Genomic DNA, 25,522 nt, shown 5'->3' with positions numbered 1-25,522 from the left:
CGGACATTTAATTTCAGCAGTTGACACTCATTTTACATCATAATTAATTTACGGAGAAAGCAACGATGGTAGACAAAAAGAAGAAACTGGAAGGAAACAGTAGAACACACTACTAACTTTTATTCATGTTTATAAGTACTAGAAATTTTATCTAATACAGGACCATTTTTGGGGGCCATCTTGAAAACGACGCCTCATATCAAAAAAGGTTTTCTACAAAAAATGTTCAATTTTCCAAGCTCTTTCGGACGAGGTATCACTCGACCTGTGTTCCCATTTGAAAATTTCACGTACACCCCCTCCCCCATAACTTTTTTTATTAATCATCCAAATATCTTCAAAATCTTACAGTTAAATGCCAAAACTCTCCAAGTTTTTGTGATAAAAAATGAAAATAGTACATCACAAATGTTCTATGTGGGCCCTCTTTGTTACCCTGCATACATCTATTCGGTATTCCAATTCCGCCCAGACCCGTTTCAACATGTTTGCATCAACAGTTTGCACTGCAGCAGTGATGTGCTCTTTCAGTTCATTTACATCTTGGGGTAGAGGGGATTTGTAGACAGTGTCTTTTAGATGTCCCCACAGAAAAAATCGCAGGGGGTTAAGTCCGGTGATCTTTTAGGCCAACGTAGAAGCTGATGATCATTTTTACTTGACCGCCCAATCCAGCGGTGTGGCAGTCTGTTGTTGAGGAAATTTCTGACATTGTGATGAAAGTGACATGGAGCTCCATCCAATTGATAGATGAAGTTTGCACTGTCATGTTCGAGCTGAGGCATAAGCCACATAGTAAGCATTTGTAGAAATGTTTGTCCAGTCACAGTTCCTTCGTCAAAGAAGTACGGACCATAAACTTTTGAAGATGAAATTGCACAAAACACATTCGTCTTCGGTGAATCACGCACAATTTCACAGATTTGGTGAGGCTTCTCAGTTCCCTAAATGCGAACATTTTGTTTATTCACTCTTCCTGTCACATGGAACGTAGCCTCATCACTGAAACAAAGTTTGCCCAAAAAATCATCATCAACACTGCACAACTCTTGAAACGACTCAGAAAAAGTCTTGCGACGCGTGTGATGATTAGGTGTTAAGTGTTGTAACAACTGCACTCTATACGGATATATCTTTAAATGTTTACGCACTCACGCCGAACAGTTGTTTGAGGCATTTGAAGTTCTTTGCTAACTCTCCTTGTTGACTTTTGTGGGCTGCGTTGAAAACTGGTTCGAACCCTTTCGACATCTACCTCAGAAGTGGACGGCCTGCCGGGCGATTTTTCTTTACAAATGCATCCCGTTCTGTTGGATTTGTCATACCACTTACGTATGGAGTTCTTTGATGGTGGATCTTTATGAAATTTTGTGCGGAACTCGCGTTGAACACTAACAACAGACCGACAAAATTGAAGCTGTAAAACGCAAAACGCAAAACGCCCTCTCTGTACCAAAGACAGCCATCTTGGAACTAATCACTCTGTCACCTAGTGGATAAATTTTAAACTACTACGCTTGTTCAAAACAAAACTTGAGGATAATATTGAAAGTATTTCCATAGAGATTTCATTGTTGATAGAGTATTATCACTTATAGAACGTTTCCTTATCGTTCACATCATTTTGAATCACGCTGTATATATATAAGTGTCTCAAAAATCTGTTATTATCGGAGTTACAACAAAATGTAAGAGGGGAAACCATCAACAAATATGATTTTTTCAATCTAAAGTTAAGGAAATCTTTAAATCAGAGGAACCGTTTGCGCTATACATGCTTTATGCGCCAAATGTTAAATGAAAATGCAACGTTGCCATTTATCTGAATCCACAACATAACTGAATGAAGTTGCTGTCTTTTACGCTAAGTAAGAGTATGGTCAATAGGGGCTGGCCATCGACACGTTATCATAAAAGTCAGTAACTTCATTCAGTTATGTTGTGGGTCCAGGTAAATGACAACGTTGTATTTTCATTTAACATTGGGCGCATAAAAACTGTATAGCCCAAACGGCTCGTCCGATTTAAAAATTTCCTTCACTTTAGATTGAAAACTTCAGCAAAGACAAGCTACTTAAATTCACCTCACCTTACATCCACAATTCTCAGCACGGCTTTCTATCGAGAAGCTCAAGTCACACAAACTTAAGTACTCTTCTTTCCTGTGCTGTCAAATGTATGAATAACAATAGTCAATTAGATGTTATCTACTTTGATCTTTCGAAGGCCTTTGATTCTGTCAGTCACATTCATCTTTTTCATAAACTCTCCAATAGATTTAATGTACATGGCAAATTTCTCTCTATAATTATCAGCTACTTGAAGAACCGTAAACAGAGAGTTGTTCTTTCAGGGGCGACTTCTAACCCCCAACCCGTGATCTCAGGGGTGCCTCAGGGAAGTGTACTTGGGCCTCTGCTATTTGTCCTGTTTATGGATGATCTCTACACGCACTTATCAGCTCAACCTAGTGGCCTTTTGCTTTTTGCTGACGATTGTAAGTTATACAGAGAAATATCGTGTCTCCATGACACAATTGCTCTACAGGAAGGCATAAATTACCTTATAGGCTGGTGTGAAATGTGGCACTTGAAACTCAACAATAAGAAATGTAACAGTATTACTATTACTTTGAAAAAGTCTGCTGTTCCCTCCACATACCATATCAACGATTAACCTATCACACATTCTGCTAGTCATAATGATTTTGGTGTCATCTTTGATTCAAAACTCACATTCTCTGACCACATCTCCACAATACTTATTCAATGCGCATGTTGGGACTTCTTTATCGATTCACTGAACTACGCACTGTTTCGTCATTAGTAACTTTTTTTATAAAACTTTAATAGCGCCCAAGATCGAATACTGCTCTCCCCTATGGGCCATGGCAGCACCTACACATCTCTCCAGACTTAATTCTATTCTTAATTTCTTTATCGCTATAGTCCATTTACATGTTCCTGCACTTCGAATATTATCTAAGAAGGAACTCTTGCAACATCTGAATATCCAGACTCCGGAAGTACGTAGAATTATCTCTGACCTGAAATATCTTCATAAAATAGTGAATGGAGACTTAAGATCGGAAATATTACTTCAGGAACTATCCTTACGTGTCCCTTCCCGCATCACCCGAAATACCCACCTATCCCATCTTGCCTGTCCTAGGTTGGCAATTATACAGAGGTCTTTTTTACAGAATACTAAACTATTAAAATCAAGTAACAACTGATGTGGACATTTTTTTCGAGCTACCTGGTGTTTGATAGAGCAATTAAACGAGTTTTGACGGAATAATATTACATTTACACTTTTTTTTGACACTGTTCCATGTTGTTGTTATTATTATTGTCTTCTTTTTTTCTTTCTTTTGTTAACACTTCCCTGTGTAAAATGGCAAGGTTATGCTGTATCTGGGAATTTGCTCAATAAATATAAAATATAAATATATTTGGAAATGGTTCCCCTCTAACATTTTTTGTAACTCTGATAATAACAGAGTTATCCAATGTCCGCTAGGGAGAGAGAGAACGATTTTATAATATTAATAATGAAATAAGTACACTCATAGGCGAACATCCTTATTCCACTATGATTCAGAGTTGGCCTAAAACAATCTATGGAACAATCCATACTGAGTATGGAATTCTCACCTACATTATTGGTCGCTCAATTTACTACCGGGGTCCGTATAAACAGACGAGACGAAACTGTTAAGAACTTTGTGGCCAAGGGGCCAACACACTTGCTTTCTGTATGTGAAATTTCAGGTAGGGAGCGATAACTTCGTGTAAGAATCTGGGAACACTTTAAGCAATAGGCATCGTCCCACCTAAAATTGACACTGACAGTGGGCGTTAAATTTCAAAACCATCAATAATAAATTTGTCAGGTTATTAAGAAAGGCGAAAGAGAAAGCGTATTTGTGAGTTGTTGAATAAAGCGAGTGAAGTGCACTTACAAAATATCCTAGTTACGCCATTAAATCCTTATATCAGCGTTTCCCAACCGGTGTGCCGCGGCACACTGGTGTGCCGCGAGGAAATCGAAACAAATTATTAATATTATAGGAACCAAATTGCAAGACATAGGGAAAAATGTATATTTGTATTTCACATTATTATGAACCTCTACTATAAATTACAATTTTAAGTTTCATACTGTGTTACTTTTCTGTACATTTTTGATGTTGAAAAACGTATTTATCATTGTCATGACCATTATTGTTTCTTTATTGTTGCAGACTATTTCGTAACATGAAATTTTAACATATTCAATAAATTCAACAAAGTAAACATGCATACAAATTACCTATATTTGTGTTTTAAAAGTATAGAAGATTTATTTATTTGTTCGTTATTTAGTGATCTTCCCTTGTAGTTAAAGGTTAAATACAGTTTTCGAAAGAGAAAGTGGATTTTTAAAAACCCGAGTTCTATATTTCATTGCAATTGTTTTCTATTTCAAATTTTCTTCTTAGTAAGAAGGATATCAGTAATCACATAAAAATACCACGGTATTTTATATTTACAAATAATATATATATATATATATATATATATATATATATATATATATATATATATATATATATATGGGTGTGCCGCGAGAATTCAAGTTACACCTGTAGTGTGCCGCAAGTTGAAAAAGGTTGGGAAACGCTGCCTTATATAAACGAACTTACCGCTGTTCCTGTGTCCTCTTTTGTGTTTTATAACACGAGACGAAAATGTATTATTGTCACACATCGTCGCCATGAAACTATGTATTCTGCTATAATCTTAAATGAGTGGGGTAGGCGCGCGAACGCATAGTATACGCATGCGCAGTAAATACTATATGTCCAAATACGCGTGAGGTTGAAATAAAGCTATATCTGTTGTTAAATATTATATATATTGCGTTTATTATCACAAAATGCAGGATAAATTCAGTTATATTTATTTGAAATTATTATTTTAGTAAGGGTTATATTATGATAGGATACTAGTGCAGTGAGTCCAATAACCAATCACTGGTCATCGACTCACTAGTAGTCAGGTGGGTTTGTTTACTTCTACTTTTTTCTAAGGCTGGAAAGAGAATAGAATAGATTGTGATATATCAGTGTAAGTACCATTACAAGCAAATGGATTAGTAAATTAGTAAATCTAATCATATTTAATTCTGTTTCTATTCATTATTAAAAAGAGGTTTTAGTTTGGAGAGAAATCAATTACCGCTGTGCATAAGTGGCTAGAAAATGGAAACTTCGAAAGCAAAATTGGCCAAACTTATAGCTGATAGCTAAACTATATTTTTACTGACTAAACACTACGTAAAAATTGCTAAATTGGCAACACTGTGTTGAACTGTAACAATAAACAGGGCTTTTTCTGATAATAGCGTTAACAGAACACGCCTAATTATACTGCTGGGTTTGATAACTCGCTACTATCCTATACTGGAATATTTTATAACAATACACAGATACGGAGCGGTGTGATCTAAAGTTATGGATTAATATGTGTTTCTACCGTTAGAATTGTCAGTCAGTGTAGTTCAAGGAAACATGTAGATAATCATCATCATCATCATTATGTATTGTTATTATTGACAGGTTATTTGCAGCAACTGAGAAGCTTCCGTGCTCCACGGTCTTCCGCTAACCTCTTCGTCTTCACGTATGGTTTTTCTGTTTTGATATCGTCCATTTATTGTAGTATCCTTCGCTCCCTCCCTCTCTTTCTTGCCACCATACCCCCTTGCACGTGTCTGATGATACAGTTCCTTCTTAGCCAATGTCTCAACTAGTTTTTCTTCCTTCTCTCAATAACATCTAATATTGTTCTTTTCTCCCGTACCATTTCTAACACTCTCTCATTCGTTTTCCGCTCGACCCAACTAATTCTTTCCATTCTTCTCCACACTCACATTTCGAAAGCTTCCAGTCGTTTTTCACTTTTTTTGCGTAATGTCCATGTTTCTACCCCATACAGTACAACACTGTACTATAAGCATTATATGTCTTTTTCTCAACTCTTTACTCAAGGTCTCACAAAATAGTATTTTCTTTCTCCTAAAGGTTACTTTCGCCATTCCTAATCTTGCTTTTATTTTACATTCGAGCTTTATATAGTTACTATTAATACCGCCCAGGTATCGAAAACTAGTCACCTGTTCTATTTTCTGCCTTTCTATTTCTTCATTTGACACCGACGACTACTTCGTTTGTCTTTCTAACATTTATTTTCATAATAGTCCACCAAAAGTTGTGTTTTAAGGGTCTTCACTACTGCGAAATTAATCTATCGCTAATTTTAGAATTTATCTGTAATATTCTCAAAACAAATAAAAAAATATCCGAAAAGCAGAAACGTAGTGAACTAAACAATACGATTTTGCATGCGATACCGTTATCACAACTCATCCATTTGCTTTCGATTTGCAACTGTAGATAGATTTAGCAATTTTTGCGGGTTCTGTAAATAGCGGCATACCAAAAGCAGATAGGTGAATTGTGGTAAAGGTATCACATACAAAATCGTATTGCCTAGTTCACTACGTTTCTGCTTTTCGAATATTTTTATTAGTTTTGAAAATATTACAGAAAAACTCTAAAATTAGCGGTAGTTTAATTTCGCTGTAGTGAAGACCTTTAATATGTTCGTAGGACGTCTCTACAGCGTCAGCAGTGCTGTCATACAATGTTATTTTTGTCGTTTACTACTGCAAGACTATTTTTTTTTCAGGTCGTGGAACCGAATTCAGAGGGTCCATAATCAATTTAGTACACGTTCTGTTTTCAAGAGGTGATAAAATTCGAGCGCTGAGGCATGCCTTCTACCGTTCGGATTATCAGTTGCCAAATATTATGAACCTTTTAGCCACGATCTTCATCTTTGCTGTTGTGATATATTTACAGGTAAGTTACAGCCATAATTTCTTTAGTTTTCGTATGTTGTTAGAGATTGACGTTAATCCTTAAGTTGGATTTTCATGGATGCATCAGTTGCTTGCTTCAAAGACATTTTTATCATTTTATCATATTTCTATCAGTAGAGCTAATGTGGTTCGGATCCCACGTTAAGGTGTTGGTCCATGTCTCATAGGGGACTCTTGATTCAGCTTTTCTGGTCTCATTTTCCCCCGGATACTTTGCTGTCGGTGACGTCACGTGGAGGTATCGCCAAGGATGTTATAAAATAGAGAATATGCTCATACCACAAAATCGTGAAGCCATAGGTCACAGCCATACATGTCCTATGATTGGTGATTTTCTTACCTATGAAATCTTATTCCGGATAATTTCTTCTCACTCCTATTTGTACACCCATACGTGCGGCATGTAACCATATTGTATAATATAAACCTGAAGCAACGACTTGAATAAAAATAAACGGCAGACACACTACATGTCTACATATGAAAATCGCAACGTTTTGAGCCAACATTTGTGGCAGAAACGAGAGTAGCCAATCAGACATGCCAATGCGGTTGTTTTCTTGGCTTCATTCAGCTGTAGCGCCCCAGAGGATGGCCCGGAACTTCTGAGTGCTACAGAGCGGAAGGCGTCTAACGTATTTAGAACGCAGACTAAAGAAAATCCAAAAAACTGAGTATCAAGGGGTCGCCAGTCTGTGAAAGATGATATGGCAATGAAGTATAGGGCGCACAGACAACGTCCGACAACACGAGGCTTGCCCACACCAGCTCTACGAGAAGGCATGAACAAACCCCCCTTCCTCTTCTTGCTCCTGCGTATACCATAATTTAGAAATAGCTAACCTTAAATTAAACTTATCTAGCTACTAGGGACTTGCACTTGAACAACAACACTTAAAATGGAAAAGATTATTTATTATTTGATCAAAAGTTGGTATTAGGTCCATGGAAGCTTGATATAGAACAGGTACTTTATAACAGGTACATATACTATCATGCACGAGAACATATATTCGTATATTTATAAAAACAATAAAAAGTCATGCGTGAAAATATTCAGTTACTGATGCATGATTACATCAAAATTCTTGCAGCTATAAACAATTGAGGAGGGACAACCATCTTCACCTCCCTTGTATAATGATTGAAACATTAACACACTTCATAATAATATGCAAGTTAGATTCTTACCAAATTCCAGAAGAATTGTCACTTCTGAAGATGATGAAAGAAATAGTTTAAATTTATTATGCAAAAGATAATATCGTATCATAATTGTTAATTGTTGTACACTGCAACTAGACTTCAAGGATGATAATATAGCTATAAGGTACTAGCCAGCGTATACCCACCATCGGGTGCGCGCCTACATGTGCACTATCCAAACATAAGTGCAAAACTCAGTATTAAAATTGTTACCACTAAGAAAAGGTATGCAATAAAATTATACACATTCATCTAATAACCCATTGAGACTGATTACCTGTTACTATGAGATTTACATTCCACATATGGGCATTCTGTGCCCTTTTCTTGATTGAACTGGCAACATTATGCTCCACCCCGGTGGGAGTGAAGCTGCCATGAACACATGTAGCGTTAAGCTTGTTTATTCAACATTGTGATTCTTACCTGAGAATATGCACAAAGCATACTTACTAATGAATGATGCATGTATTCAGGATTGATGCTCAATAAGATAAGATAAGATAAAGACACTTTTGTGTAAACAACACAACTGCACTAAAATGCGAGTGGCCAACATTATATGGAGATTATAAGGGACACCTAGCATCGGTGAGAACACAAAACAGCTATTCGTGAAGTAGCACTGACAAATAGTAGAGGATACAGCTTACTGCAGCTATGAAGCAACATAAAAACAAGATAATTAAGTAGTGCACCACACTTGTAAACACAGTTCTTCAAAGAACACCATTAAAATGAACTTGGAGAGATAGCTGGAGGATTCACTATTATTATGAGAAAGCACTGGCTAATATGCCACTTTCACTCAACTCAGAGAGCACTGAACATTATAAACACTAAAGAGGGCTTAGAAAAAGTAAGCTTTCGAAGAGCTTAACTGGGCCTGATAAATTAACAGGCTATATCAAAGATGAGCTTTAATACGCACAAACATGCTCAAACATAATTGAACATAACTAAAAACAACATACTCATCAAAAATGACGAATGTGGCTGCTACGAAGGCAACCTTTATCAGGAAAACACCTTTAAACTGCCCATCTTCATATAAGAACCACTAACACAACAGCATCTCATCTCACTACCAGTTAATTCTGAGCCAAGGCTGGGCGGAGCTAAACCAAAGGGGGCTCCAAGGTAACTCCTTAATAATGGAAAAAAGTATGAAAAACTCCAGAAAAATGTATTGTGGTGTAAGATAACATGCCCCAGAACTGCATTGTCGCTCGACTAAACACTGAGCGAGCGGCGGCGAAAATAACGGGTGGATTCTTCATGCTGCTCATTCACCTGGGCTATGGGCCACTAAAATGCCTCTAAATTATTCCAACTGAATATGCGTTTGGCATAAATCCTGCACCACTCTACAAGCTGCTTGTTAATAGACTAATACTGCTCACTTAAGAAACTGCACTGGTTCACAACAACACATATGAAAGGATATTGGTTTGGAATAAACATGCTACTTGCTACTAAAATGCCATAAGTAGCTATAGAATCCAATACTTGGTACAGTAACAAGTACACTAGAATGTAAAGAAGCCACATTTTGTTGAAGTACATGTTTAAATTCAAGGAAGTAGTGTTGTAACAAATATATGAATGGGAATCAGCATTTAAGTCGTTTGTACGTGAAAACCAAGTTACTTCCTGGGAAGGTACATTGCTGATTCGTTACAATCCTTGTAAAGATCTGGACTCTTGATGATTCTGTGCTAGAGGTTGAATACATTGCTTCCTTCACTGATATGATACCGGACAGAGCGTGCATGGGGCGGGTTCCCACAGAAGTTTTTAGTGCTTCATTATGATTTCATACATTATCACGACTAAGAAAAACTTCACGAAAATTGCCATTATCGTATTAAATGGAGAATGTCACTAGGACGAACACAGAAACTTGCAATATAATTAATGGAGCGGCACACACTGACAGACAAAAACTTGTAGCTGTAACAAAACACGTGGGAAACCACTTGCTCTTCTTTATAAATTCCTCTTGGAAATTGCACACCAAAATTATGATGAAAAAGTAACCGTAAAGCTTCACTTACACTCAATGTTGCTCTGTCAAAACTGTTGATTACTAATAAAAGGAGGATGGCTACGAGAGACCTAGATTAACTATAATTTTAGGCTTCATTTTTACAGATATCGAGAAGCCATGCGGTACACAATCTCTTTCTTCGTAGTAACGCGGAAGTCACCCGCTCGTCTTCCCTCCACAGAAGCGGAAGTATCAATGTTGCCAGATCTTACAAAAGAGAGTTAACAATACTACTTAAAAATATTACCATTATAAAATAACACAATTACTAAGGGCACTACACAGCCAATAGGATGAAGATACATATGCTCAGATCCTCTATTTTGTAACATCCTTGGATATCGCGAGCTATCGTTTAAGAGAACAAGTGAAATACTGTATAGCTGTATAAGCAATTACGCTAGTAGGTATACTGTTTCAGGATGAGCCAAAGTCCCTCCACATGACGTCACGGACAGGGAGCCAACCAGAACGCTAAACGCGAACTGGGGCTACCTTTATATACCGTGTATGTCTCATATAAACTCGCTGATGAAAGGAACGTTAAACTCAAAAGCAAATCAAATCAAATCATATTTCAACGGTATTGTTTCTCATTATGACAAGTACAGTTCGACAATTTTCAACTTGGACGTGGGATTAATGCTATAACTACGAATATAATAAATTCCGTTGGTTGTTTACGAACAATGCTCTTTAGGCACACGAGTTATGCGTCCATAATAAAGTTCCTTTTTAGGCTAGTTTTAGACGGAAGTATTTATCGTAGCATTTCTTGTAGCAGATGTGCTGCCAAAAATTTCATATAATATTCTATGGCATCAAAAGTGCTTTTAAACGGTAGCATTTTGATAAGCATCTGTCGTGTCGTGACGTAGCAAACAAATCACTGGAGAAGAGCGCAATTTATGCTCCGAAATTAAGCGTGAGGTAGCTAAAGCTATAGTAATTGTAACAACAGTTCTCGACGGTCATATTAAAAAACGAAAATCACAAAGAAGTATGTGGACAAAGAGCATCTCTACTCCAACTCATTTTTTTTTTTTTTTTTTTTTTTTACTACAATTCAATTTCCCACACAAAACAAAGAGCATGGATATTTGGCACTAGATCTTTCGCTTCTTTTTAACACACCACGGCGCTGCCATCGGACCAGAAATGCGCGGAAAATGCTACGAAATAGAGCAGGTTCTATCGACAAGAAATGCCATAGAATATGCCATGGCATGGAAAATGCTATAGCATTTGCTACTTTACACGGTAGGATATCGATAATACGATGTTTGCTATGATAAATGCTACGATAAATGCTTCCGTCTAAAACTAGCCTTAGTGTTCATTAAAGACCTCAGTAGCAAAGGAATAAAAGTCCTCTCAGGTTTAGAAGTCTTGATAGATTTCCATGAATTAAATGCCCATAGATTCGCCATAATGCAAGGTGTAACTTTAATATAGCGTAATACTAATAATTATTAAATGTTTATTTATTTATTTTTAAGGGATTCCGTGTTGACTTACCAATCCAATCTACACGTTACAGAGGAAGTAGGCAACCCTATCCAATAAAGCTTTTCTACACATCGAATATGCCAATTATTCTCCAATCAGCTTTGATTTCTAATATTCTCTCCATCTCACAGGTAAGTATAATTCTATTGGCCAATACGAAACCGGAAATTACTTAGTATTAGAATCTTTCTGAAGTTTCAGAACCAGTTCTATTTCTTTCAATAAGTATTCAGCACATTAACTTTTTTAAAAGATAATACTTTGAAAGATACATCTATCGAAAGATTGTAAAACTGTTTGTAAATCTAATATTTTAATTGTTATTAATACCTTGTTTGATGTGTTTGTTAACTATTTATTACTTCATACAATCCGGTAAGAACGCAAGATTTAGTTTTGAAGAGCCATCAACATTTGCAGTGAAGTAGAGTGGTAAGGGGGAAGACTACTAAATATTTTTCAAAAGCTAACAATTTTTCTTTTTCCAGTTTTTCGTAAGTGAAAAGAGATAATGAAATGTAACTTACCTCAATAATAGATAATGTTATTCTAAACCCGAAAATACGAATCGGAATAATTTTCAGTGCTGCTATCCATAGAAATTACAGTGTGACCAGAATTTGAATTACTCAAAAATCTAGGCTATGACAACGGCTAGAAAAATGAATTCAACGGCAATTCATGACTTATCATGCTGTCTATGTTCCTTGTTTACTATTTTTTAAATAATATTTGTATTTATTTTGTAATAAAGAGTACAAAATAAATAATTTTTAATAAACAGCAGAATTAAAATATAAATATTATTTAAAAAGTAATTAACAAGGAACATAGACAGCATGATAAATCATCAATTGCCGTTGAGTTCGTTTTTCTAGTCGCTGCCATAACCTAGATTTTTGGCCTTTGGGTAATTCAAATACTGGTCAAACAGTAATTTCTATGGATGGCAACACTGAAAATTCTTCTGATTCGTATTTTCGGGTGTAGAATAACATTATCTATTATTGAGGTAAGTTACATTTCATTATCTCTTTTCACTTACGAAAAACTGGAAAAATTGTTAGCTTTTGAAAAATATTTAGTAGTCTGCCCCCTTTACTAACGACATAATAAACAACATTTTGTACGAATTGTTACATAAATATTCAACATATCTAGAAGGTGATGGCATAAGTAATCTATAGACCCACACAATTTAACTCAAATTTTAGAAATCATTTATGTAAATACTTATGAGCTCATAACAAAACTTCTTGCAAGAGTTAAAAAAAAAAAAAAAAAAAAAAACGAAATACAGTGATTCTTTTCTTAACGGACACCTCCATAATACCGACAAACTTTGCCCTGTCAAAAAATATAGGACTAGCCTTGTCTTCTATGGACACGGGCAATTTTCCTTTGCCCCCAGCGTTTTAGTAACTTCTGCATATCGGACGGATTAATTTCTGATCGATATGCAGAGGATACTAAAACTGTTAAAAAATCAATATGGTATATCATTTGATATTTTTCAACATAAATTCAAAGTACGATATGTGTACATAACCAACATTTGTACGTTTTGATATAGTACCTAACGAACTCCATAAAAATATTTTTACTACATACTTAAACTTTATATCAGCAGTTAACAATGATTGATTAAATATAGAGTACCACATGCGCTTGGGAATTGATACAGCCACGATTCGTAACTTATATTTCGGGCTCTTTCAGTCTTTACTTACATATGGCATAATCTTCTGGGGAAATTCTCGAAAAAGTAATATGTTGCTCGTGATTCAAAAAAGGCTTTTAAGAACTATAGCAGGTGCCAAAATAAATGACACATGTAGGCCAATATTTAAGGAATTTAAAATTTTGCCTTTACCCTCTCTTTACATATTTCGACTGCTGCTCTTTGTCAAAAACAACATTAACTTATATAACACACCATCAACACATAAATATGATACCAGGCGTAAGGATAAAATCCCCACCAAACAGCACTGCACTAAGCTATATGAAAGGAATCCTATGTTTATGGGTACCATATTGTACAATAAATTTCCTCAGTATATTTGAAGGACAAAACAAAAAGTAGACTTCAAGAGGTTAATGAAAACATATCTGTTGCAGCACTGCTTTTATTCTGTAAATGAATTTTTAGATATGTAAGTGAATTTGTCTATTGATAGTTTTGGAACTGCTTTTATATCATACATGTAGCATAGTAATTTAATTCAATTAAACTTGTCATTACTACGTATTTTATATATTTGCACCTTTGACGAGTGTTATTCATACGCACGGAATCGTGCAATATGTATGACTAAAAAGACGAAATAAATGAATGAATCAGAAACAAGCATGAAAAGAAGAAAGCACTTAACATGGCATATTGTTATGCTGTGACTACTAATAACAAACCATCAAGCAGTAAAGTTGAACGCTAACGCAGGAGAAACACATACTAGAAAAGTATCATATTTGCTCTCTTGTTATTCACGAGGGACTACAATAAATATTTTTCATACTGAATTCTTTCATTTTTCAGATGCTGGCATCAAATTTCGGAAATAATTTCCTTGTAAATTTGCTGGGAAAATGGAGTTCTGGAGAGGATGGTCATTATATAAGGCCTGTTGGAGGACTTTGCTATTACTTGTCAACTCCAACGGATTTTGCTGACATCCAAGCGGATCCATTTAAAGCTCTGATCTATTTAATCCTCATGCTGGGATCCTGCGCTTTTCTTTCGTTCTACTGGATCAGAGTTAGTCAGTCAGCACCCGAAGATGTAAGTAATGCTTTTTTTTTTTTTTTTTACTTTTTATTTGCATGATACAAGTGAATAGTGACCCGTAACAGCACAGACAGTACGCCCATCAATGGAAAACGGTAGATTAGCCAACTGCCAACGTTGGCCCTACCTTGTAACAGTGAGAAACGATTGATTAGCCAACTGCCGACGTTGGCCCTAAGTTGTAACAGTGGGAAACGGTAGATTTGCCAACTGCCAACGTTGGCCGTAAGTTGTAATGTATTTTTCAACTTTATTTTTACTTTGACCTACATATGAATTATTGAGTGTGCTGTTAATGGGTAGATACAGGGTGGAATTTTATAGAAGGAAATGTACATAACAGTAGAGGAAGATTAGTAGACGCCCGATTTTCCAAGGACATTCTAGAAATTCCATCTTTTATATCTCCTATGAAATTACGTCCCTGAATCTCCCGACATGTTTCATATTTCTACGGTTTCTTTCTATTAGGTTTCATTCATTCTGTTTTCAATGTTAGTTTGTACCATTTCATTACAAATTATAACAATTGAAAATCTTACCTGGAGTGAAGTCTTAATCCATTCGAGTAATAGTATTTTACCTATCGCTATTGCCGACAGATTGCCTGGGATTTGCTGATGTCGTTTCTACTATTTCAAAGGAATTAAACGAAGGAACCAATAGAACATAACTTTCAAAATATAGACTTTGATTAGTAGTTTTCCGGTTATGTGAGTAAACTTGAGTGCTCTTTCTAACACAAGAGCAATAAGATGTACAGGAAACTAACCATCGAGTAATAAAAGGAAGCAGGCAAAGCAATGGGAGAGTTGTATAAAAGAAAATGCGTGGACATAGAAGAATTAGAAATAGTAGGAAAACAGGAGGAAATGTACAAGGAGGTGAAATCTATGGAAATTCGGGGGAATCAAGGGGTATTATGATGAATAGAAAATGAAAACAGGAAGGTAGTCAGCAAGAGAAGTGAAATCTTACATTAGAAAGATGAAAAAATCATGTTGAGGACATCTATGAGAGGAGGGATAAGCCTAGATATTGAAGTAGAAAGTTTAATACGCGAGGATAACAAAGGATTTAATATACTTTGGGATGAGTTTGAGTTGATTTTAGTTTAGCACCGTTCAGCAGCGAGGCTATATGAGACGTGGACCTACTGGTTAACGTGGAATCCGAACCACATGAGCTTCCGCCGGGAATCGAACCCGGGTCTCCCACGCCAAAGGTGCATACGCTAACCGCTTAGCCACGAACGAGCTCTAGGGATGAGTTTAAAAAAGCTATATCCAAGATGAAGAATTGAATGGCAGTCGGAATTGAATAGATAATATACCAATCGACTTTATAAAGAATATGTGAAACAAATGCAAGGAAGAATTGTTCCGATTCTGTAAGAAAAATATGAAACGGAAAAGTGACCAAAATATTTCCTACAGATGATCATAATACAGTTTGCTAACAAGTCTGATCCAGAGATATGCAAGGCACACAGAACTATTAGTGTCATACTGTATGCAGCAAAAATTATGCTTCAAATACTGAACAGGTTATATGGAAAAACAAAGAGGAACAGTTTGAGTTTAGGAAAGGTAAGGGCTCAAGAGATGCAATTGGATTATTAAGAATAAATCAGTAAAAGGTTTATAGAAAAAAGATATTGTGTTTATTGATCTAGAAGTGGTTTTGGACCAGATAAACTGGGAATTGTTTATGGTAGTTCTAGAGAAGGTTGGGTTGCAATTGAAAGCTCGAATACTCATAAGAAACTTATATATCAAGCAGTAGGGGGAAAATGCCAGAGTAGAGTATAATTGGAAGGAATATGAGATAGGTATGTTGTCTCTTGCCAGCATTATTTAATATATTTTTAGAAGCAATAGTAAATAAGGCCCTGATAATGAAGACGGTATTTGGCTAAGAAGAATAATAGTTAGCTGTATATAATTTGCGAATGATGTGATGCTAGGAAATTTGAAAACCAAATTCTCTGAACTGACTACTGCATTCAGATCTGCAATACAGTGCTCTGGAAAATGAAATCTTTAAGTTTACGTGCCATGGTTATGCCGGCCAGGCTAAAGGAGATAGTGATGATGATAAATTAATGAAGTGATGGGTTGAAGAAAGTGGGAGGAAACGGGAGAACTTCGAGAAAACAACACACACGGTGTTTGTCCACCACAAATTTCACTTGGCACGAAGTGGGATCGAACCACGGACTCCATGCACCAGAGGTGAACGCACCGTGCTGTGAAATACAGCTATTAAACTATAGGTTCGGTAAGAAGCACTTAACTAGGCATTATATTTCGTGCATTTATTTTATCTTATTTTAATGTTTAAGCAACCTGCATAAAACTTTGTGTATATTTACGTATGATATATTATGGAATACAATTATATAGATGTTTGCTTGCTCAGAATTCCATGTAAGCATGGACTGCATTTAAAAAAAAAGTATTCCCGTAACTTATCAAGATAAATCTGGTAACTTCAGTGGAGACAAAATTATGTAACAGTTTGCAAAATATAAGTAGCTGTTCAATTAAAGATTGATCACCACAAAATCAGACATAACGGGTAAAACTCTCTATGATTATTAGTAGGTTATACGTTTATTAAAAAAAAACACATAATTGTAATAACTGATTCTCATAGTTCCCTAATGTCGGTCACAAAAATAATGTAGGCCTAATTAATTATATTTATTCATTTAAGCACTAAACACACTAAGACAAACGCGAACGGGATCGAAAGGGACAAAGAAACGAATCTAGTCTCCTATACAAAATAGAAATTAACACTGCTGCCAGACTATCATGCTCAAATACTCATATCAAGACCGAATTTAAAAAAAATAAAATTCTTATAAATAAAATTTCGAAAAAACAGTGTCTTTATCTCATGTCATTCACAGAATAAGGGGAAAAGTGCCCCCCCTTGTTTCAGGACAGATCATGAAGCCCCAAGCAAGAGTTGTGTGTAAAGATTAAGACCCCACTCTTGTTTGAGTTCGGTACTCATTAAATTAATATACATTCACAAGAATAGAAATTCAAAAATATGCTAAATAATGTGAATTCATTTGGTATATTTAAAAAAAAACAATTCCAAATAGTCATTAGATATATCTCAATAATGATATAGAAATAGTCATTTCATATGCTCTAAATAATTATTTGCAAATAGTTATCGGTATTTTAAATAATAATGTAGAAATAGCCATTGAATATTCTAAATAATGGTGCAATAACAGCCATTATATACATTCTAAATAACAATTTGCAAATAGAATTGGGTATTGTTAAATATTTGTTTGGAGATAGTCATTGAGAATATTCTATGTAATGATTTGCATGTAGCCATTGGGCGTCCTAAAAATATTCTGGAAATAGTCATTTAATGATTTGTAAATAATTATGGAAAATAGATAAGGATAAAATGGATTTAAATAATGATCAGAAATACTCATTGGGTATTCTATTTTTTAAAAGAAGCAGTCATTGGGTATATGCTAAATAATGATTTCCAAATAGTCATTGAAACTCTATATAATGATCTAGTATTTGGAATTAGTTTACTTAGATGCGAACTGTAAGTGAAAATCAGTTTTAAACACAAACTATGAAAATGAATAGTTAATTTTCTAAAACAAACACATTTTCGGTATCATATTATATTTTTGATGAAGTAAAATTCTTTTATATAATTGTTTGGAACTTTGTTAGTGAAGCTCAAACTTGGTCAATCTTAGATGGCGTGGGAATACAATGGTAACCAACACTGAATTTATTGTTGGTTAGAACTGTATTTTCTGACACCCTTTATATATGGTACGCGATCAGGATACAAAGGGAAGCGAACAAGTGCGAAGTACTGTAGGCTCATTTATTTCGACAGCGTAAGATTGGGATTTGATAAAGTTTGATACATTCATGTTCTTTTTCTCTAATATTTACTTGCTCTCATGAGCTTCTAACCTTGATATGAGCTAAAGCAGGAATAAAAGTAAAGCGAAACGCGGGGAAAGCCGTTACCTCACTTCGAAAAATATATATGGCCTCCTTCCACTTCCTAAAAAAATTCAATGAGCAAAGATAGGCACGAAAGACAGCGTGGCGTCATGCGTCCCTCTACCTCTTCACATCCACTTCTACATGTGAGCTAAACTACACAGTAACGCACGTAAAGAAAAAATTACCAGCTTAAAAACCCCTTCTTCAGGATGTTATTTTTAAAAAGTCCATGTTAAGATACGAATACAAATATTGCACTACCCTAAGGCAATATCAAGTTTGATGCTTGAATCCCCCTTAATGAAATTCTGTGTACATCACTGTTATATCTCATCCATTAACATTTGTTGTGCAGTTGGTGTGGCTAGTGTTTTAATATCATACACACACAAACAGTAATTCTTGATTTTTCGCAGGTTGTTAAAAGTTTGAAGGAAAGAAACATGCGAGTGGCTGGCTATAACCGAGAGAAGGATATGGTTCGTTTCTTGTATCACTATATCCCAACAGCAGCTTGGTTTGGTGGTCTATGTCTTGGCGCTTTATCTGTTTTCGCTGACCTTCTTGGAGCTGTAGGGTCAGGAACCGGCATCCTTTGCGCTGTCACTATTATATACCAATATTATGAGATCATAATCAGGGAACAAGAAGAAGGAGGGTACATATTCTAGAAGCAATTTTCATATTTTAATGAAATATGAGTACGTTCATAGCAACTAGACGAACTTTTGAGAACATTCTCCGTCAGATGATAAAAGTGACATTGTAAATTTATTCAGTGTTGGTAAAATACCTTGTGTTACATGTGTTGTATAAATGTTTAATCACTTTTGTATATAAAGATTAATTTAAATGAAACAAATGACTTATTTCTTCTAGATAAGCCAAGCTTCAACCACAGACAAAGAATACATACAAACAGTAAACCTGGCAAAAAAAAAAAAAAAAAAAAGAAATCTCACGTGGTCACTGCCGTCACCTGTTCAGACATTTTGAATCTAACCGTCGACTACATATGATGAGTCGTGAAATCGTAGGATGCACACATAAGAACATCAGGGCAATGACTGTACAAACCTATTTGCTGTGGTCCAAGAATCCGAAATGAAATATTTGATTGGCTACAGTAGCAGAAAGAAATGAATAGCGGAGAGATGTGCAGTAGAATTAACTTTCTATCTCCTTTTTCCGCACTAAATATGTACTCACAGTAAAGAGAAGCAGACCAAAGAGTGCAGATTACTATGACAACCATTAAATCACGTGCGAAAACCGTTGGCAGTGCCGACTTCGACAGCATAAGTTTGTTTGTATGCATTCTTGTCTGTGACTTTAACTGTTACACCAAACGTTTGGACCAGGGGGTATGATTGCTATGGTGCACGTTTAACTGGACCAAGCATATATTTCTTCCGGTGAAAAGAAATATGCCGAAATCTCAGCATCTTATGATATATAAAAAATTGTTCCGTGCATCCAGATCGTCTTGATTTCGTCTGAATATGTTGGTTGATTGGAGAGGCAAACGCAGAAATACGCACAATCTCTTCCAAGGAGGGGAGAAGAGGGCAAATGACCGATACAGAAGTGAAGTAAAGATTACATACATACATCTTCCTTGATGCACATGTAAAACAACAATTATGCACGTTGCATAATTTCATTAAATTCAGTAAATTATTAAATAATGAAATGTGTGAGTAAGCAAATCTAATATACAAATATTTTGACATGTATTTGGAAGAATCGAACCCCTTTTGAAAGTTCAGGGGAGGTAATTATTCCCTCGCAACTCCAGACGGCCTTGGCGCGAAGTTCACCTCCTCATCACTTTTTTTTAAATATATATATATACAGAACTCAACCTTATATGATTGTAAAAAATGTATTTGGTTTTTCACATTATATTTGGCCTGCAAGGAAGAAGAATATGTAAGTTGAAATTACGTGTTTGATTATCTATCAAGTACTCACTTTGTATATCATCAGTGTATCAATACAGATTATTGGATAGTATTTGCATAACTTCTTATATGTAATATTTAATTGATAAGGTATAAGGCAAAATAAATATATTTTGAACACAAGTCTTGTTTGAACACATGTAATATGCACAAACGTGAAAGCTGGATCCCGCTTTAATAAATCAATTAGCCATGTTACTCATCTGCTTCCGTTCACTATCGGTTGCTCCAGGCAACACACTTCTTTATGGAATCACAGACAATGATGATTTCAGATTTTCACCGGAGAAATTTCAATAAACGGCGAGAGAAAATACTAGTAACCCAAGTTGAAGATAATCAGAGAAATGCCCCGGAAGAGGGAGGAATTTCGTAGCTCCGAGGGGGAAATTCTCCCCGACCACCCCTGGGAATCATCACTGGTCACAGTGCAATTCACCTTGTATAAATATAGTTAGGAAATGTGTAAAGACACAGTTTCACTAAAATAGTGCCCCCCCCTAGGTTCTAGTCAACGTGGTACTAAGGATTTCACCTTCTCATCACTTATTTTTCCCAGCTAATCATCAGAATTTCTTCCTTTCCAGGGAAATATTTATTCCAACAACATATATAGTTATCCTCTCATAAAACACGTTGGATTCAAACTCTGGTGGCACCCATATTCTTCATTGTCTCAACAACACGCTCGAAGTAAAAATGAGAAATCGTTAGTGGAACAGCTTTTTAAGGCAATAAGAAGTGATTTTTGTTACAAAACAGTTAATTTTCACACATTATATATAACTCATATAATGGTCAGATTGTTCAACTGCAAGATTTCAATGTACCAATTGGAATGATGAAGAGAGCCATTTGTAGGATGCAGCTGTTTGTCTTCTACCGTTCGAAATTCTTTGACCCACGAACACATCACCAGGTCACGTGACTCATTCTTGAAGACGTGTAAATGTTGACTATCGGAGTGAAACGAGCTGGAGTCCGGATATTGGGTGAAAAACGAAGTGTGGTGTAGGGCACGGTGCAGTAAGACTGATTCAGAATGGGTAGTAAGTATTAGTGTTCAAATTTTATCAAATAATACGTACTCATGCCGGAGTTATTTTATGTTTACGCATCAAATAAAATACGTTGCTTCATAATGTGTGACAGTTTCAGCTGTTACAATTTTAGTACATGTGTTACAGAGTACTTTTCGTGTTCATTTATATAATGATCTAATAATACTGAAAAGTAACATTTTTATTTATAATATATATTGCATTTATAGATGTTATTACGTGTTAACATACGTAAAATTTCATTGAAAGGTTTACATCCATAAATGGAACGATATACCGTTATATCTTCATCCAACAGATGTTCAAAGGTATGTTAGGACAGAAGTATGTCAAGTAGTATGCCCAGCATATGTTCCCAGTTTTTCATAATTCATTTTCTCTATGAGTAGAAGTAATATGTGTTAAAATATAAAGGAAAATGAGTACTTGCAGCACACATATTTCTTAGCACTTATAAATTAAACCAAGGGTGGCTTCTTCATGAGTAGTAACATTTGAGGACATAATGTGCAAAAGAGCGTAACTTGGTGTAATGTTTTTTCAAAATCTACTCAGAAAATTAGATTTGTTTTTGTTTTCCATCTAAGTACTGCACAATAAAGAGGACTGAAATATGGACTTATAATTTCAACAACAAATGTACAAGGAAACAAATTATTTATTTTCATATGTAATTTTACCGTACTTGTAGTTAAACAATTAGGAAGTATTCGATGTAGTTTTGTAGTGTACATAAAATTTGCTGCATGGTGATTAATTTGTGAACCTTGTCCCTAATGCCATCATCCGACAAACCACTTGATTTTCTCTAAGGTTATGCTTGATTGTAAGGACAGACAGTTTGAGAAGCACGAAAGTTATAGGCATATTTAAAGAGCCTTATTTTTGAACCGGTCATTCCAATACAGAGTGATAGTTCTTGAAATTACGCCGCCAAAGGTTGCTGCAAGTTTGTAATTTCCTAAGCCCATGTCCGAAAATGCTTAAAATTTCTAAGAATTCACCCTTAAATAATTACGTTAGCATTCTGACATTTGTTCCATTAGTACTAGGGCAAAATGTAGAGATGTCATTTACTATCTCTCCCAGATCCATGTGGACGTTGTGGTGGACAAACACCGTGCTCGTGGGTTTTCTCGGGGTTCTCCCGTTTACTCCCACTTTCTTCATTCCACCATCTCACTCATGTCTCATCATCGTCTGCTTTAGCCTAACCGGCATAACCGTGGGACGTAAAACTTAAAGATTTCATTTTTTCTCCCAGATCCATTGACTGCTACAGAACTGATAAGACTTGGTGAACAGTTGTATACGACCTCGTTTATGCGTATACCCACCATCACTGCCGCGCCTGCTCCTCGCTCGGACCTCCTTGCTGCACTCCCGCCCTGACCCGGTTAGATAGCATTCGTGGTTTTTAGTAGCCATCTGGTACAAATTGATTCGTGTTTTATACACTAGTTTTTTATGCCATACATCCACACTGTAGGTACCGTATACTAATCATCTTAATCATTACTAATTGGGCCAGATTCACTAGCAAGTGATTTGGGGAGAAACTAAATAATACCCAAATATATTGAAGGTGAGTAGATTTGCTAACATATGATTACAACAAAACTGCATTTGCGATAGTACATTCAGTGGCGCACATTTATTTTAGGAGGACATAAGGATGACAGCGTTGTCTAAGTTATAATCTCAGTGAACAGAAACACAATTATTCACTTTAACTAGAAATGTTTACATGAGGGGATTTCTTTGCTCACCGGGGAGTGTGGGAGCCTGAGGCAATGAATGCAGGCGAGTAGCACAACTATTTAGTCACTTGTTAGTGATACACAAGTAACAACGTACTTTTTGTTTCGCTTTCCACAATAGCGCTTTAGAGGAACATTGTAGCTCAGTTGTAGAGCGCGTACCTCTGCTGCGTGAGGTTCCTGATTCGATCATCGGACAAGCAAGTTTGTGTTATGGTAAACATCTCGAGGTGTGTGTCTGTGGGTTTCCTCCCACTTTCGCATTCCAATAATTCCATCATCATAATTTGCTTTACCCATCGTTTTCCTTAGCCCAAGAGGCATACTCGTGGGACGTTAAACTTAGTGTTTCATTTCATTTCACAATATCGCTTTATGTGATACTGTCACTAGGATCATTCGACCCTTAATCGCTTTTTTTTTAGTAGCTCCGTTTCCATGCAGTTTTCAAACATGTTTTCTTCTGCCGCAAAGCTAATAGAAAAGCAATGTTCGAAATAACATAATTTCACTACTGTAACAATATTCTCCAAGTGTTCCGTTGAGGTCACGGGTTATGGAATTCGTATATCGAATGTAATTACAAAGAGAATTCGGCTTATATCTCACTTACGCTTGAATACGGTCCCAGAGAGGATTGAAATATTGTGAACTGAAATTATCTTCAAAAAAGGACCATCAACTGGAGATACAAGATAAGATTGAGTTATAAATGAAGAATGCATGGTAATCTAAGCACAAGAGCCATCATTTTTAATGCGATAGGTTCCTGATACGATTCCAACTTTTATACAATTGACAGTCTGTTTTCTCAGAATCTTCCGTCCCTCTCTTGGTTTTCATTTCACCAAATCGGCAGAAATATATTATGAGCATATCAGTTCCAAAATATCGCTTTGTCAGGAAACTGTTCTGAGATAGTCCTAAATTGCTCCAATGAACTGGGCTCTATTAATCTTATTGGTATGCAGGGTTGGCAAAAACCATGGTTTTTATATAAAAAACCAAAAAAACCGGTTTTTTTGGTTTAAACCAGGTTTTTTTGGTTTAAACCAGGTTTTTATGGTTTAAAAGATTTGCTCTATATATTCATATCATATATGGACAGAAATATGTTTGTTTCGTCTTGATGTTATTATGCAACAACAGGGTTATGCTGGAAGGGGTCACATAAGCTTAAAGCGGAATAAAAACCGCTTCTCGAGTTACATCCGAGAGAAATTGTCCTCCATTTGAACTCAGAACCAGGACTAATTGGCCACAAATGCGATAAGTCTGCCGACTCACTCACGAAGGAATCCTGACAAAAAAAAAAAATACGTTGTACTGATCTTTACATGCTTTTTAATATAACTGTCAAGAGTCATTTCAGAAGGACAAAAAGATAAACAGTTGCACAAGTGAAACCATTACACAGAATTACATATGAACAATTTCAAAGTACTACGGAGTACAGAAGAACTAATTTAGTTCCAGTTAGTTAACAACGACTTTTATTGGTCCAAATTAAAGAAATACACCGACTTAATCTGCATATCAATAAGAAAAGTGAATAAAGATACGAATTATTTGAGTCCACTTTGGCTCAGACTCATTTATATACCAAAGATACTTATTTCACTAAATGCCTCTCGTGGGGTCTGTATGACCCCCCCCCCCAATACCCACACAAAAAGTACGGCATTTTCGATGTATTTTATCAATAGTAAACATTGAAACGAAACAATATTTAGAATTTTTCTTCGATTGCAATTACATAACAATAATAACAACTACAAAAAAAATCACAAAATAAACATTTATAACCTTGTAAAAAAAAGTTGCTTTTGTAGTATAATCTTTTTGAGTAATGAATGGGGAATTTAGGTCTGAATACGAATAATATACGGGAGTGAAACGTGATAACCCACAAATGTGTGTTCATCAAGATTTTACAAACACTTACACTTTTACGAACATTTTTTTTTTTGTTTGTTTGTTTTTTGGTTTAAACCAGTTGGTTTTTTTGAAAAAACCAGCAGGTTTAAACCATGGTTTAAACCACCTTGGTTTAAACCAGCCAACCCTGTTGGTATGTAAGGTTCAGAACTAAATTACAAAGTGTGGCAGTTAGGAAACAAAAGTAAATATGTCTGTAAAAGATAAATGAATAATAATTGGAATCAACTTATCTCTGTTTATTCAAAGTAGAATTAATTGTGAGGTGAGTAATTAGAACTACGTTCTGATTAAGAAGAATGC

At 35.6% G+C, this 25,522-nt stretch overlaps 2 protein-coding genes across 2 annotated transcripts in view; both read left to right on the top strand.

Annotated features, from left to right (window-relative positions):
• Positions 1-19,352, top strand: part of LOC145672889 (protein transport protein Sec61 subunit alpha-like 1) — a 35,313-nt gene extending 15,961 nt beyond the window's left edge. Inside the window, exons 6-9 of the mRNA XM_081742085.1 lie at positions 6,735-6,907; positions 11,683-11,823; positions 14,232-14,474; positions 18,913-19,352. Coding sequence (XP_081598211.1) covers positions 6,735-6,907; positions 11,683-11,823; positions 14,232-14,474; positions 18,913-19,167 — 812 coding nt within the window. The 3' untranslated portion in view covers positions 19,168-19,352. The remainder of the gene's footprint in view (positions 1-6,734; positions 6,908-11,682; positions 11,824-14,231; positions 14,475-18,912) is intronic.
• Positions 19,353-21,352: 2,000 nt separating this feature from the next.
• Positions 21,353-25,522, top strand: part of LOC145672886 (protein transport protein Sec61 subunit alpha) — a 35,624-nt gene continuing 31,454 nt past the window's right edge. The window contains exon 1 of the mRNA XM_081742083.1: positions 21,353-21,509. Coding sequence (XP_081598209.1) covers positions 21,503-21,509 — 7 coding nt within the window. The 5' untranslated portion in view covers positions 21,353-21,502. The remainder of the gene's footprint in view (positions 21,510-25,522) is intronic.

This window comes from Thermobia domestica, chromosome 16 (genome assembly GCF_964235325.1).
Source record: "Thermobia domestica chromosome 16, izTheDome1.hap1.1, whole genome shotgun sequence".
Taxonomy (NCBI): domain Eukaryota; kingdom Metazoa; phylum Arthropoda; class Insecta; order Zygentoma; family Lepismatidae; genus Thermobia; species Thermobia domestica.
Note: the sequence above shows the minus strand (reverse complement) of the source record. Positions and strands in the feature narration are given on the sequence as shown.